General features: G+C 40.2%; 1 protein-coding gene across 1 annotated transcript in view; it reads right to left on the reverse strand.

Annotated features, from left to right (window-relative positions):
- Positions 1-8,956: 8,956 nt before the first annotated feature.
- The window catches only part of ZPLD1 (zona pellucida like domain containing 1), a 41,373-nt gene continuing 35,752 nt past the window's right edge, over positions 8,957-14,577 (reverse strand). Inside the window, exons 8-10 of the mRNA XM_061629539.1 lie at positions 11,723-11,831; positions 9,796-9,825; positions 8,957-9,135 (exon numbers count right to left, since the gene is read on the reverse strand). Of these exons, the coding sequence (XP_061485523.1) occupies positions 8,957-9,135; positions 9,796-9,825; positions 11,723-11,831 (318 nt within the window). The remainder of the gene's footprint in view (positions 9,136-9,795; positions 9,826-11,722; positions 11,832-14,577) is intronic.

The raw sequence follows: 14,577 nt of genomic DNA on the forward strand, positions 1-14,577 counted from the left end.
TCACACAAGGATCAGGGGCGGGCGGGGGTAGGAAGATTGGAATAAAGAGAAGCTATTTCCAGAAAACATCCATGGCTTTTCATAAAAGCAATATTGACTCTTAATTATCTGGTGATAGATTTGTTCTAATGAACAACAGGAATGTCACCTAGAAGATACCTTCCTCCAAATAGCACTTTTGATTTACTTACATGGTATCTGATATTTTCACCTGGATAGTTGATATATCCTAAACATCAAAATGGCATGTGTGCGCCCACACACACACACACACACACACACACACACACACACACAAACACAAACACATACAATTAATTAAGCATAACTATAGGTAAAAATGGAGCATTTTACTATTCTTTCCATAGAAAAAACATATGATGAAGAAATGTAAATCCATCTTTCCTGGCAGACAAAATGGGCCAGGATATTAAAATAGTAAGAACATTATAAATGCCCCACATGACTTAAATACCTGGCTCATTGATCAGACTATTTTCTTAAACTGGCCACCTTAAATGCAAAGATGGCAACCCTCTCACATACTGGTTAGATCCACTTAAGAGAAAATTCAGTTTGTCCTCAACATCCCGATTTCTCATATGGTGAAGACATGGGGATAAACAATGATTTCTACAACTGGAATACAACTGACATTCCCGTCAACAGTGGACCAGATCTTTCACTTCGTTTGCTCCACATATACAAAGTCTTTCTTGCACTGGGATACCCTTACATCTCCCTTGTTGCATCATTGTATTCAGCCATTTTTATTAGAAGTCTATAGAAATGATTGGCACTGTAGACAGGAGCAAAACCCTCCCGTAATTGAATTTCACAACTGAGAAACTTCTTATGTGACTTTTATGGGTTTTACTCCCTACAGCAATATTTGCTTTTATGGTATTCTACAGCGATATAGAATGCTTTGAGGGTTTTGCTTTTTTTTATTCACTGTTGTTTCATTCATAAAGTTCCCAGCCCAAAGGGTAAAATCTAGTCCATAATTTTAAAGCAATTTGTTGCCAAGCATTTTTCTGACCTTACAGAACAGTCAAACATTCTTTTCAGGCTCCAGATATTTGAAACATAGAATGGAAATGCTGGTGAAGGAAGACAAATACAGATTCCATATATAATGTACCTTCAAACATATATGTTCCAACATACATAGTGTGACTTTGATTTAATAGTTGGAGTACCAGCCTTTTTAACATGCATACATATTGTTCTGTAATGAACAATGAACCTAGCAATGGAGATTACTGGGGGAAATTTCTCTGGTTGCTGCAGTACTGTCCTTTTTATCTGCAAGTGGAATTTACATCAGTGTTGTACTTCCATTGCTATTGGATGCCTTCTTCAGACACCTGCCTTAGTCCATTATTACATGTTTTTAGAAGAAATTATAAGACAAACTCTGGCTCTTAAATATTTAATTTAATTTATATTTGTTGCTATTGGTTGATGGCATTTATCAGCTTTTTTAATTGTTCAACATATATTTTATTACTAGTGCTAAGCATTTTTAACCCCATGAACTAGAATGTTTTAAATAAACTAATAATGAAAGACATAATCCAGTAATCTGCAGGTGCTACCATGCCTGTGAAAAGGATCACCATTTATTTATTTAGATGACTTTATATACTGTCTTTTGCACAAGCCACATGGCAGTTTACAACAAAGAAAAGAGATAAAAATATTTAAAATCTGTAAAAATAATACAGTCCTTTAAAAACACATAACAGATCACTGAATAACAATTGCTAGAGAGAGCCCTCATCTTCCCTTCTTCTATGCTTGCTGATTGCAACATCCCAGTCAAAAGACAGTCACCAGGTAAGACAGAATCACTACGCGGGCTTCCTGGCAGGTAGGCCACTGTTGCTTGTGGGGGAGGGGGAGGCAGTGGGGAGATCAGGACGGTGCAAATGCAGAGGTGGAACCAATTCAACGCTCCTGTCAGTGCGTTTGCATTGCACAAACCTCCACGCAGCCTCACCCCTCCCCAGTAAGCAACAGGGAGCCATCTGCTGGGAAGCTAGCATAACAGCTCCACCCCACTTGTCAAGACACTTCTGATTCCAGTCATTATGTTAGAAAGGGAAGCCAATGATACGCTCATACTGTGTAATGATTCATGCCTCTTCTGGGCTCTGATTTTCCATTGAGCTCCAAATACCCATGCACTAATCACTTGAGGAGCTGGGCTTGGAGGTGAAAGGTAGGAACTGGGTCATGACAGGAGATGTACACACATAATGGCCAGCAAGCAGTAATCGATGCATGTCTGTGGCTCCAAAGAGGAAGAAAATGGAAGACAGCTCATCGTTTTTTTCTGTCAAGTGGTTTTGGCACATGGAAAAAAAAATTTAGAATCTAAAAGTTGCAATGAGTCGCTCTGAAAAGGATGCAAGTTGAATATGCTTTAGAAATGCCAAGCTCTGTAAGCTCATGCCTTCAAACAGCTTGAAGAATAAAGACAATAATTTTCAGGCTATTTATTTACCTAAAGGTACATAAATTCCTGTCACTTTCATTGTATTGTTAATGCTGATATTTAATGCTATTATATATCTTTTCCTGACAGCTGGATGTGAAGTGTGACAACTGCCAAGGAAGTATTTTCTTAAACACCACAATTTTAATCCACAGCCTGCTATAAACAATACTACAAGCAATGCTAATTTGGAGCAGTTTGTGAGATTACATCCACACTGCTGACACCGTGGCATTATGTGTATACTAACCTTAGTGATTCCAGTTATATGATGCCTTAGTAAATTTGCTAGCATTAGACTTACAATAGTAGCAAAACATCATTCCCTCATGCAGATTTATTATGATTTGAAAACACACTGATTCAGGAACAAAATAGCTGGACTGTTAACAAACCGATTGTGGCTCTGTATCAGTCACAAAGATGTGTGCTTGTTTAGTGATGTTATATTTTATTCTCTGCTTGCTACCAAATAAAATGCAAGAGTCTCGTTATTACCATCCCTAATCTAAAAAGCTCATGAGACCAGCTGGAAGGATCAGGTGATAGATTTAATCAACACCACTGCTGGATACGTGTGTTTGAGAAATAAAGAGAAAAGCCTTGGCCCATTTTAAAAGCATTAACTAAAGCACTATTCTTCTTCCAAATACTTATTTAAACATATTCACTACTTGCCTGGTGTGGCATACTAGCTAAGTAGCAGGAGCGGGAGGAATCGAATCATATTGAATCTGTGGCACTGGGGGAGGTGGATTTTAATCCTACATACACAGAGATAGAGACAGACAGACAGAAGGATGGAACACAGGAACATAGAAAGCTGCCATATTAAGTCAGACTGTTGGTTCACCTAGCTTAGTATTGTCAATACACGGGACATTCCCAGTCTTACTTGGAAATGGGTTTTTTTGCATGCAAAATAGATGTTCTGCCACTGAGCAAGTCTACGGCCCTTCCCCAACAATTAATTAAATAGAAACAAATAATAACAGTTTTCATGGGAACATAGGAAGCTACCATACTGAATCAGATCCTTGATCCATCTAGCAGCTCTCTAGGCTTTCAAGCAGGAATCCTTCCCCACCCTATGCTGAGGGTTCCTCCTGGGTTGAACCTTGGTCCTTCCCACACATTTTCTCAATTGAAATCCCCCCCCCGCAGTCATGAAGTGGCTATTTGCCCCATCAGGGAAAACAAAAACATAGGTTTTCTTGAGTGAAGCAAAATTCTAATGAGCATAACAGCATTGGGGAAAGGGTTAATTGTGGTGTTTGCAATTTGAGAGGTGTTTCATGGCTTTCGTCTCAAGTGCTGTTTGCAGGAAACAGCTCCTTTGGGAGAAATAGAACTGGGCAGAGGGTGGATTTTCTGCAGGAAGATAATATCCTAATCTGGATTGCGGGCTCATGAAGCTTCTTTTTTTGGGGGGGGGAGAGAAATAACCAGCACACTTTAAAAAATGCATATTCACAATAATGTGTAGTTTCACCCTGAGCTGATAATGTGATAGCAGCAGAAGGGAATATGGATTAATTACTGGCCCAGAAATAGGTCTGGCGTAAAAAACATGACTATTGTTTTCCTGTCATGTAATGGAGAAGCAGAGAAAGGAACAGGGGAAAGTACCCTGAAATGTAGCCAATAATTATAACCCAATGTGCCTTGGGCCCTGTGCTATAATGTTCATGACTTAATGGTTAATCCAGTATTGCACAAACCTCAAGATACACACATTGCGATGTTTTAGACTCCATTCAGACATGTCACAATTCACACATTTATGAGCGCTTACACTGCATAGTTATTTCTACAACATCAGATAATCAAATATGTAAATGCTTACTTTGATTGCACACAAGCATGCCATCATTAAATTGTTCTAAAATTCAAACTGACCAATTATCCTGAGTTTGGATAATTGGTCAGTTCCCTGCTTTGGATGAACTACAGACCTGGGTTCAAATCCCCACACAGCCATGAAGCTCACTGGGTGACCTTGGGCCAGACATTGCCTCTCAGCCTCAGAGGAAGGCAATGGTAAACCACCTCTGAATACTGCTTACCATGAAAACCCTATTCATAGGGTCGCCATAAGTCGGAATCGACTTGAAGGCAGGCCATTTCCATTTTTTCATTGTTTTGGAAAGTGCAAATTTCATAGATTCAGCTTGAAGTGGGAACTGGATCAAATTTCTCATGCATCCCTAGCACTGTGAAGACCTGCTGATGAAACAAGATGGGTAGAAAATCCATCTTCATATCTTCTGTCCCAGTCAACCTGGCTGGATTCAAACTCAGACTCACTGGTGTGCTTTCCTCTGTTATGTTTAATGTGGAATTTCAGTTTAAAGGGTTTCATAAATCAGCTTATAGGTTACATAGAGTTCTGTGTCTCTACACAGCACTGCAGAGCATGACTACTCAAGCTAAGATGTCATTGCAGTAACTAGACACACCCCTTGAGGTTCTTTAAAAAATGCTCAGGGTGGGGTCTCTCTTTGTGTAGAGAAGGTGTCTCTGAAAGTGACTGGGTTAACAAGCAGGGGCTTCTATGAACAAGGCAAAGAGGAAGTGTTTATTGTGCCTATCTGTACATCTGATGATGCTTCCTTGGCAACAGGGGCGAGGGCAGGTCTAGCAGATCTCCCTCGGACACTGTCTCTAGTCCAGCCCCAATCCCCCCCTTTAATGGAGGCAGCAGTGGGGACAAGGGAGGGGGAAGAGGAGGAACAGGGACAGCAGCTTTTCTTTTTGGTTGGTACTGAAACTAATGGGGCACAGCTGTCACTATCTAAAGTGCTGAAGCCTTCACTTAGTTCAGCCTCCTCCTATTGGGTTCCTCCCCTGGCTCCTCCCCTTCCTGATCACTCCAGGAACGCTCTGCAGAGCCTATGACATCTGCTCAACGAAGGACTCATACAAACATTGCTCTGACTTTTTTTCCAAATTATTTTATTAAACAATAGTATTTTACATGTCATCAGACCTAAATCCTGAAGTACAAAAATATGTTTCTGAGGTATTAAGACTGGAGGAAGCTATGCACAATGATGTTTTGAAAGTCCCAACTATAGCAGGTTGGATTTTTTTATGAACTTCATAGACTGTTTAGAGGTCCAGAATGAACTGATACGACAGTTGTTTAAAAACATGTCTTTCATCAGGATATTCAAATAACCCTGATAATTAAATATTTGTGTATGTTTGCACGCAAAAAAGACAGACAAAATGACACAGGAAACGGAACAATATCAAAAATGTACAATATGCAGGCATTCAGTTTGCTCAATGTAATGCTGCACATATGCCCAAAATGCTGGCATCTGGAATATAAAATTAACATCCTAACTACATCCCACTATATATTCTACATTATGCAGTCTCTCTTATTATCAGTATACCCTGATAATATTGGGTATACTGTATACCCAATATACAGTATACCCTTACATATTTTGGTGTGCTGCATGGAAATCTCTAAGCTGCCCCTCCCAATACCTCATTACAGAAACGCAGTCACTTGGGTGTAGTTACATTTCTCCAACGTTTATTATATGAGCCAGAAGTGTGAGGCAATGCATGCTGGTAAGATGCATAGCCTGTTTTTCTCAAATAGGGTTCCTTCCTCAAGCAGTGATTAGCATCAGGAGAATAATGTAATGTAAGTGGAAAGAGAAAGGAATCCTTTAAATGGTAGATGTGCAGCAGAATCCACTTGAGACAGTTGACAGTAACAAGTGACACAGTGCATCCATGGCCACGCATGTTTGGCAGCTGCAGCTAGAAGTGTCAGGTTACAACCTAGAGATTCCCACTGTACTCTGATATCCAAGCCTGGTATTAGCACCCAACACCCCAGACAGCTATTGGTTACCCAGGGTCCTAGCAAGGCCTACTGGTACTGGAACCTGCCCTGTGCCCCCAGCACCACGTGGCTATGAACTGCTGTGTTAAATTTTCCATACTTCCCAATGCAACACTGCATCTGGTGTTTTAAGGTATTGTGGAAAATGTAAAATGGCAGCTCATACTCACCTGTCACTGCCATTATGAAAATCCACAGTTGGGACAGCCACCAATGGAGATGGCCCATGGATTGCACTTTGCCAAGGGACCCCTCAAACCTGGATATGGTCTTGCTGACATCTGCCACTGAATCAGATGAGACAGATAAGCCTATGGCTTTTCCTCTGGTCATCTTGTTCTCCTCACCCATTCCATCTGATGTGTATCACATCCAGAGTTCTAATTGCTGCAACAGGCACAGAAGGGAACTGTATAATTAGGAAATAATTAGGATGAGGAGGGAGCTAGCAGAAGCCATTGCTGCTTTTAGTCCTATTTCCATTTAGTCCTATTTCAATGGTAATTTTAAAGCTACAGGGGGTTGTCACTTGGCAAACACTAAATGAAGACACAAATAGCCCTAGAACCACCTGGTGCCATCCAGGTGTTTTAGACTACAACTCCCATCAGCCCCAGCCATCGTAGCCAATGGTCAGGGATGATGGGAGTTGTAGTACGAAAAAAAAATTGAGTGCCCCATGCTGGGGAAGTCTACGCTGAACTGTCCCCACTCTCATAAGCACTGTAATCCTTCTGTGAAAGACTATTTGAAGGTCTGCCTTCACTATGGAGCCCTGGCTTATTCAGAAGAGAAGCCATAAATTTACAAGAGCCATTCAGGTTAGTCAAATACATCATTTTGCTGAAGCAATGAAAAGACTATGTTCTTAGCCTACTAGACTCGGGATTTGTTCCAATTTTCCTAAGGAACAATTCCTCTACAGGCTGTAAATAAAAGGATTTTGTAAATAAAAGATTAGGCTGAAAGTGTCTCTGAAGTCTCAAAAACGTTTTAAGGTACTTCCTCTCGTGCTTCCTCTAGTTCAGGTCAACCTGTCCCATATATCAATTCCATTCCTTAGAGAGGTCACTGAAGCATAGGCAAAGAACTATTTGTCTTCATCCTGGATAGAGAATTAGAACTAAGCAAAAAAATATTTATTGCATCTAGATAAAGTCCACAAAGAACAGAATAGCTAAGAACCTTCCTGTTTAAAGCATTCTTTTAATTATTTTAAGCTTTAAAAACACCTTTTGCAGAGACAGAAATGGACACTTTGTGGGCTAGAATTGGATTCTAATCCAATGTTCACATTACAACTGCATTAATTAACAATGAGAAATTGACAATTTAAAGAACTGAAGAATAGAATGTGAACAGGATTGCATTTAGATTTCCAGGTCAAAAAATGCAGGGACAGAAACATTTCCTGAACAATGCTTTCATTGCAAGAGTATTTTCAGTACTGTACAGTGCCATTGTTTCTCAAAACTGTTGCTGCTGCTTCAGCACCATTTTTCTTCTTGTTACTGCTGCTTTCTCCTTGTTAGATTAGGTGATTCCAGCCAATCAGCAGTCATGAGGTGAGCATAATGACATTATGACACTATAGAGACCATCAGACTTGCCTAGTTGCTGTTGTCACTGAAGGCAAACAGTATCAATTCAGAGTGAGGGCAATGCTTCCTGGATTATTCAGTGGGTGATCCCAACTAATCAGGGTTCATGTAATGACCATGATGACATCACAATGCTATGTAGCCAGCTGGATTTGGATGTGAGATGCCATTAAGAGTAAACAAATTAAATGAAAACAGAGTGCAATAGAGGACAATGTAAATACATAGTTGAACACTTTCAAACAAACAAACAAAATGTCCAAACAGGAGGGTGGTTTTCAACACTTCCAGAAACATCCCACAAAACCATTAGCACTTTCAGTTCAGCCATAAATTTGCAAAATAAGACTAAACACAAGTCAGCCACGCACCCATTGTTGCCATTTGTTTGTACAATGGGAGGGTACCTGAAAAGAGCAGATATTGCCCATTGCAGCATTTGATCTCATTCCAAAGCAATTAAAACAATAACTACTTATTATTTTAAACTGTTGCAATTCTTTTTTGTACCCAAATAGATAATGGAAACTATATTTCAAGTGCCAGATTTTGTACAGAATAGTTTGGCATAAAACATATATTATACAAAAATAGGAGGGGGGGGGAAACCAGAGGTTGTCCTTTTTAAAAGAGCTCATTAACTACACATGCTTCATAGCACATGTTTGTATAATATGAATATATTTGGGAAAGGTTTTTGCCTGAAGCCATTTTTTTAGCTTTATGATACCACTTGGAGGTTTGAAACAATTTGGATTATCAATAATCCCATTGGCAAAATGTCAACTTGATCACTCACATACACAAATGGAAAAAAAAGCAACCATTATCTTTACTGCTTATTATCTATATACAATAGTATTTATAAAGCTACAAGTAAGAATAGTTGGAATCTGAAAGCAGGAGAATGCTGCCCTGGTGACAATTAAAAGGGAATACATTTCATGGCAATCCTACAGACAAAATCCAAATGATTTGTTCCTTCTAGTTGAAAACCGAGTTTCGTATACCACTCAAAACTGGGATACTGCTGGACCATTTTCTGTGTAGGAGGGTGAGGGAGAATATGAAAAAAAATGTGCTCATAATTCCTAGAATTACTACTCCTGAAATCAATGCACTGGTGACTGAATTCAATTGGAAAGTAGATCCATTTGGACTGCCTACAAAGGAATAAGAAATTAAAAGGAAGGTGTTAGGGAAATACTTTACAAGTCCTGAAACTGATCTAACAGAAGATATTTAGGTTCCCATTTATTCACACTTAAGTCCCATTGATTCCAGTGTGAGAAATAAAGTATGTGCTTTACATCCCCCTATGCATATCCACACAGAAGTAAGCCCTGTTGAGTTCGCTGAAGTTTACTTCTAGGAACGTGTTAACAGTATGGTAGCCTTATTCTTCCTCAGTATAATCCATGGAAATTAAAATGTGTAACTTTCCCTGGATTTTGCCCCTACTTAATTGTTAAATGTCTTCTTTCTTATCACCACAGCATAACCACATTCCCAAATCACTCCTTGTCTCACAAACTCATATGGAAGATAGGCAACAGTATATAAAAACTTGACCTATATCTCATCACAGTACTATAAGGAAGACTGCAGCTTTTTTTAAAAAAAAAACCCATCAAATATGTTTTGATGGACACAATTTGTTTTAAAAGGTGGCCCAATGAATTTAACTGAATGTTCAACAATTACCATTTACTTTCTCATGCTAAATAAAGAAAATACAGCAATATATATCAGACATTAGTCTAGGGTAGCTTTCAAATGCTGCTTTTTAAAAAAAGTTGTTTGCAGTTATTGGTACAACTTACCAAGCTGTGAATTGTTGGTTGGGGTCTCATCTGTATAAATATACAAATAGATATAAAAAAATAAAAATAAAAATAAAAAATTCTATTTGAACAGCCTCGTTCTAATCATACAAAATCGAGGATACTTTAAAAAACTGTTCTGAGGTTATTAGTTTGTCACTATATGTTTGTTAGACTTAAACTGTATCTGCTTGTATGCTAGTTACTTTAGAAAACCTGGAATTTGTGTGTGTGTGTGCGCGCGCGCGCGCGCACGCGCGTGCATTACACATAAATGTGCAGGATTTAAATTTTTAGCAGAACTGGGGAAATTATTGAGATTAAGTAAAGAGACAGGAATTTTTTAAAAAATCCATGAGGATAAGCTTAATATCAAGATTTTTTTAAAGGTCCATTTCACATTCTTTCTAATTTGTTCTTTCTTGAAACTAATTTGTAAAGTTTTATTTAATTTTATTCATTTCCCCCTTTTTTGTGATATTGAAATGGGGAATGTTTCCCCATCATCTCTTTCCTTTCAAGGCCAAACTAGATGTGACATTTCTCACATAGCTGTATCTTACATAGCTGCATTTTTCTTTAACCATAGACATCTGGTTGGCCACAGGCCTGATCTAGTCAAGCTCTCTTATCTTCTGATGTTAACCAATAGCTGCCACAGGAAGTGGGTAAGAGAACCAGATCAGAACTGTGACCTGGGTGAAGAGGGGCTTTAACCCTTTTGCCCCCACTGTGCTCCTGATCAGAATTAGACTCCTCATGCTAGCTATTCACAATGGGAGAAAAGCTCTCATCAGTCAATGGGAGTTTTTCTCTCATTGCATGGGGAGTCCAATTTTGAGGAGAAGCATAGTAGCGGCAAGAGTGAAAGCCTCTCCCCACCACCACCGCGGTCCTGATCTGACTCTGGGGGCCCTGTACCAGCTATTGGTTAAAAAAAAAATACATAAGGAGAACTAAACTATGTGACAACCATTGCATCTAATTTGGCCCTCAGTCTAAATCTTACCCTTCCTTACCCTGGGGGATTGAATCAATTTGAAATTGATAACCCAGGAAATGATGCACTCTCTCAACCCCATTTTGAAGCAGTGATTGCAAGATATTTTCTGTCCTCCCACAGAACAAACACAATGGATGACTGTAGATCAAAAATATTTTCCTATTTTTCCTTCCATTCTTCCTGTTTAAGAGATTGTGACTCAAAGAATACTTGATTCTAATCAGTACCTTCATTTTTTAAGTTTTGTAAGGGGGAGAATACATAAACTGCATCAACTGGTGCTCTTTTCTTTTCTTTTTTGTAAAAATGAAGTGCCATGGGTGCCAGTACAAAATGGCTCCTATAGGCAGCAAAAAAGAGGTGCTGGTACACTGTACCAATGAGTACTGTCACAAGAAAGCCCTGGCATCAACCAATCAAACTTGAATTAATTTGGATTTCTGCATTGAAGAGGGGGTTGGACTCGACTGCCTTATAGGCCCCTTCCAATTCTACTATACTATGATTCTATGAAAACGACAGATAAAGAAGAAATAGAAAAATGAATAAATGAGTTATCATATGCCAAACATCCACTTCAGACATGGAACTTTTGCAATCAACAGTAAATTTCAAACATGGTAGATTCAATCTACAAGTTGTGTTTATATTTTTATTTCAAATTTCATGTTTCGTTTTGATGTGCAAAAAATCCTGACATTCTAAAAATGGCAATAAAACAAATATCTATATTATTTAAACAGGCTTTCCTTAAAGTCACTGGGTGATATCCAACATTAGTCATACTCAGGGTGGACCTACTATTTTCAGTTTATCTTCTGCGAGTATGATTTAGTTGGGTGTCACCCACTGAAAATTATGGCTATTAACACAAAAATGTTTGGGTGTATTTTTGAAATCATGCAATGATATTATCATCCCTACCAGTCCTAGTAATGATGGGGCCAGCAGAGATTACAGCACTTCCGGATGTACTCTGAGGGCTCCAAGTGGTTCTCTTTGCTGCATCTCTTTTTTTTCTGTTACTGCAGATCTGGAAAGTCAATCAAAACAATGATTTCAGAGCGGACAGAGAACGATTTTCATCTTGTATTGACTTTTTAAATACAGGTTATTTCAGGGTTGTATTGAAAATGATACTATGATTTTATTTAAATACTCCCTGAGTGGAATCTTGTTCATGCCTGTTTGCTTTATATATTCAGAACTGGTGTTATTTAATACATAATGCCTAGAACACAGTGGCTTGGAACTAGCAAAGCCCTTCTGCAAATGGAGATGCTTTGATCCAGCAGAGGCTTCCATGAAAAGGAGGGGAAGATGATTTTTGCTGATCACCCTTTCTCCTTGAAAGCCCCCATGCCAACTTCCATGCTGCTCCCTTCCCCCATTCCTCTGAAGGAAGTTTTCAGAGGGGAGCAGGAGTGATAAAGAGGGTGTAAATGAAAATCACCTCCACTCTTCCATTTGTGTGAACAAGAGCTCCCTGTTTCATGAATGCAGTTCTCCTAGCTGATCTTTGGATACCAACCTTTATATTTGATTTGATGTGATTTGATTAGATTCATCAGGATTTTGTATGTAGTTTCCAAATCCTGTCATGAGTAGAACTTGTTTAGACAAAGTTCTGCTCACTCTAAGCTTGATGTGAAAGTGAACTTGTTATTTACTGTGATTCCCTCTGGATTATTATTTCAGCTATCATGATTGCTTGACAATGTAAACCTGATAATTTATAACAGACCTATCCTTTCTGCCACATAAGTGAAGTACATTGGCAGAGGGGAAATCACCATGGAAAGGTAGGTTAACTACTGCTTGAGCTGATTATATTCTATCCTACATATGTAGTACTCTACATATGTAATCTCTTGGAGATGGCATGAATTGCATTCTGGCCCCCGAGAGGGTAATATAGATCACTCAACAGCCCGCTGTCAAGAGTTTGCACAGCACTTTGCAGATAAAGTCGCTCAGATTCATTCCGACTTAGACGCTATAATTGATACAGTCTCAGGGGATGTAACTTTGGCTCCTGTCTGTCCAATAATGATGGATTCTTTTCAATTTGTACAGCCCGAGGATGTGGACAGGATCCTTGGAGAGGTGAGAACCACCACATGTCTGCTAGACCCTTGCCCTTCCTGGCTTATAAAAAGTGCCAGAGAGGGACTGGCTGAGTGGGCGGGGGGAGCGGTTAATGCCTCCTTACACCAAGGCAGAGTTCCAGGTTGCTTAAAGGAGGCAGTTGTAAGGCCTTTGTTTAAAAATGCCTCCCTGGACCCCTCCATAATGGATAATTACCGGCCAGTGTCCAATATTCCATTTTTGGGTAAGGTAATAGAGCGTGTGGTGGCCTCCCAGCTCCAGGGATTCTTGGATGAAACAGATTATCTGGATCCATTTCAATCTGGTTTTAGGCCTGGTTATGGGACGGAGACGGCTTTGGTCGCCTTGGTGGATGACCTACGCAGAGAACTGGACAGGGGGAGTGTATCCCTGTTGGTTCTGCTGGACCTCTCAGCGGCTTTTGATACCATCGACCATGGTATTCTTCTGGGCCGCCTTGCTGGGATGGGACTTGGGGGCACTGTTTTGCAGTGGCTCCATTCCTTCCTGGAGGGACGAACCCAGAAAGTGGTGCTGGGGGATTCCTGTTTGACCCCTTGGCCATTGACCTGTGGGGTCCCTCAGGGCTCAGTTTTATCCCCTATGCTATTTAACATCTACATGAAACCGCTGGGAGAGGTTGTCCGGGGGTTGGGGGTTTGGTGCCATCAGTATGCTGATGACACCCAACTCCATGTCTCCTTTCCACCTAATTCCAAGGAAGCTGTCTTGGTTTTAAACCAGTGTCTGGTGTCAGTGGTGGACTGGATGAGGGTGAACAAATTGAAGCTTAATCCAGACAAGACAGAGGGGCTCCTGGTCAGTCGTAAGGCAAATCAGGGAATAGGGATACAGCCTGTGCTGGATGGGGTTACACTCCCCATGAAGACACAGGTTCGCAGTTTGGGTGTGCTCCTGGACTCAGCATTAAATCTGGGGTCCCAGGTTTCTGCAGTGGCCAGGAGTGCTTTTGCACAATTAAGATTAGTGCGCCAACTGCGCCCATTCCTTGAGCTGTCTGATCTGGCCACGGTGACACATGCCTTAGTTACATCCTGTTTAGATCACTGTAATGCGCTCTACATGGGGCTGCCTCTGAAGACTGTTCGGAAACTTCAGTTGGTACAACGTGCTGCAGCCAGAATGTTAACTGGGGCTGGTTACAGGGACCGTACTACACCCCTGTTAAAAAAGCTCCACTGGTTGCCAGTCTGTTTCCGGACACAATTCAAAGTGCTGGTGTTGACCTATAAAGCCCTATACGGCTTAGGTCCAGGCTATTTATCAGACCGTATCTCCCTGTATGAGCCTGCCTGGGCCCTGAGATCCTCAGGAGAGGCCCTTCTCTCAATACCCACATCTTCTCAAGTACGACTAGTGGGGATGCGTGAGAGGGCCTTCTCAGTGGCTGCCCCTAGGCTTTGGAATTCCCTTCCTAGGAAGGTAAGAATGACCCCCTCTTTGCAGTCCTTCCGCCAACAAGCAAAGACCTTCCTATTCCAACAAGCCTTTGGAATTGAAGGCTAAGGATAGGGTGTGAAGGGTGCTGCATTGCTAATGTCTATTATATCATTTTTAAACTAGTATGAACTTTTTTAGCTATATGTGTGTATGGTTTTAATATTGGAAATAGTTTAATCTTATTTTAATGTAGACTTTGTATGTTTTTA

This window comes from Rhineura floridana, chromosome 5 (assembly GCF_030035675.1).
Source record: "Rhineura floridana isolate rRhiFlo1 chromosome 5, rRhiFlo1.hap2, whole genome shotgun sequence".
In the NCBI taxonomy this organism is placed as follows: domain Eukaryota; kingdom Metazoa; phylum Chordata; class Lepidosauria; order Squamata; family Rhineuridae; genus Rhineura; species Rhineura floridana.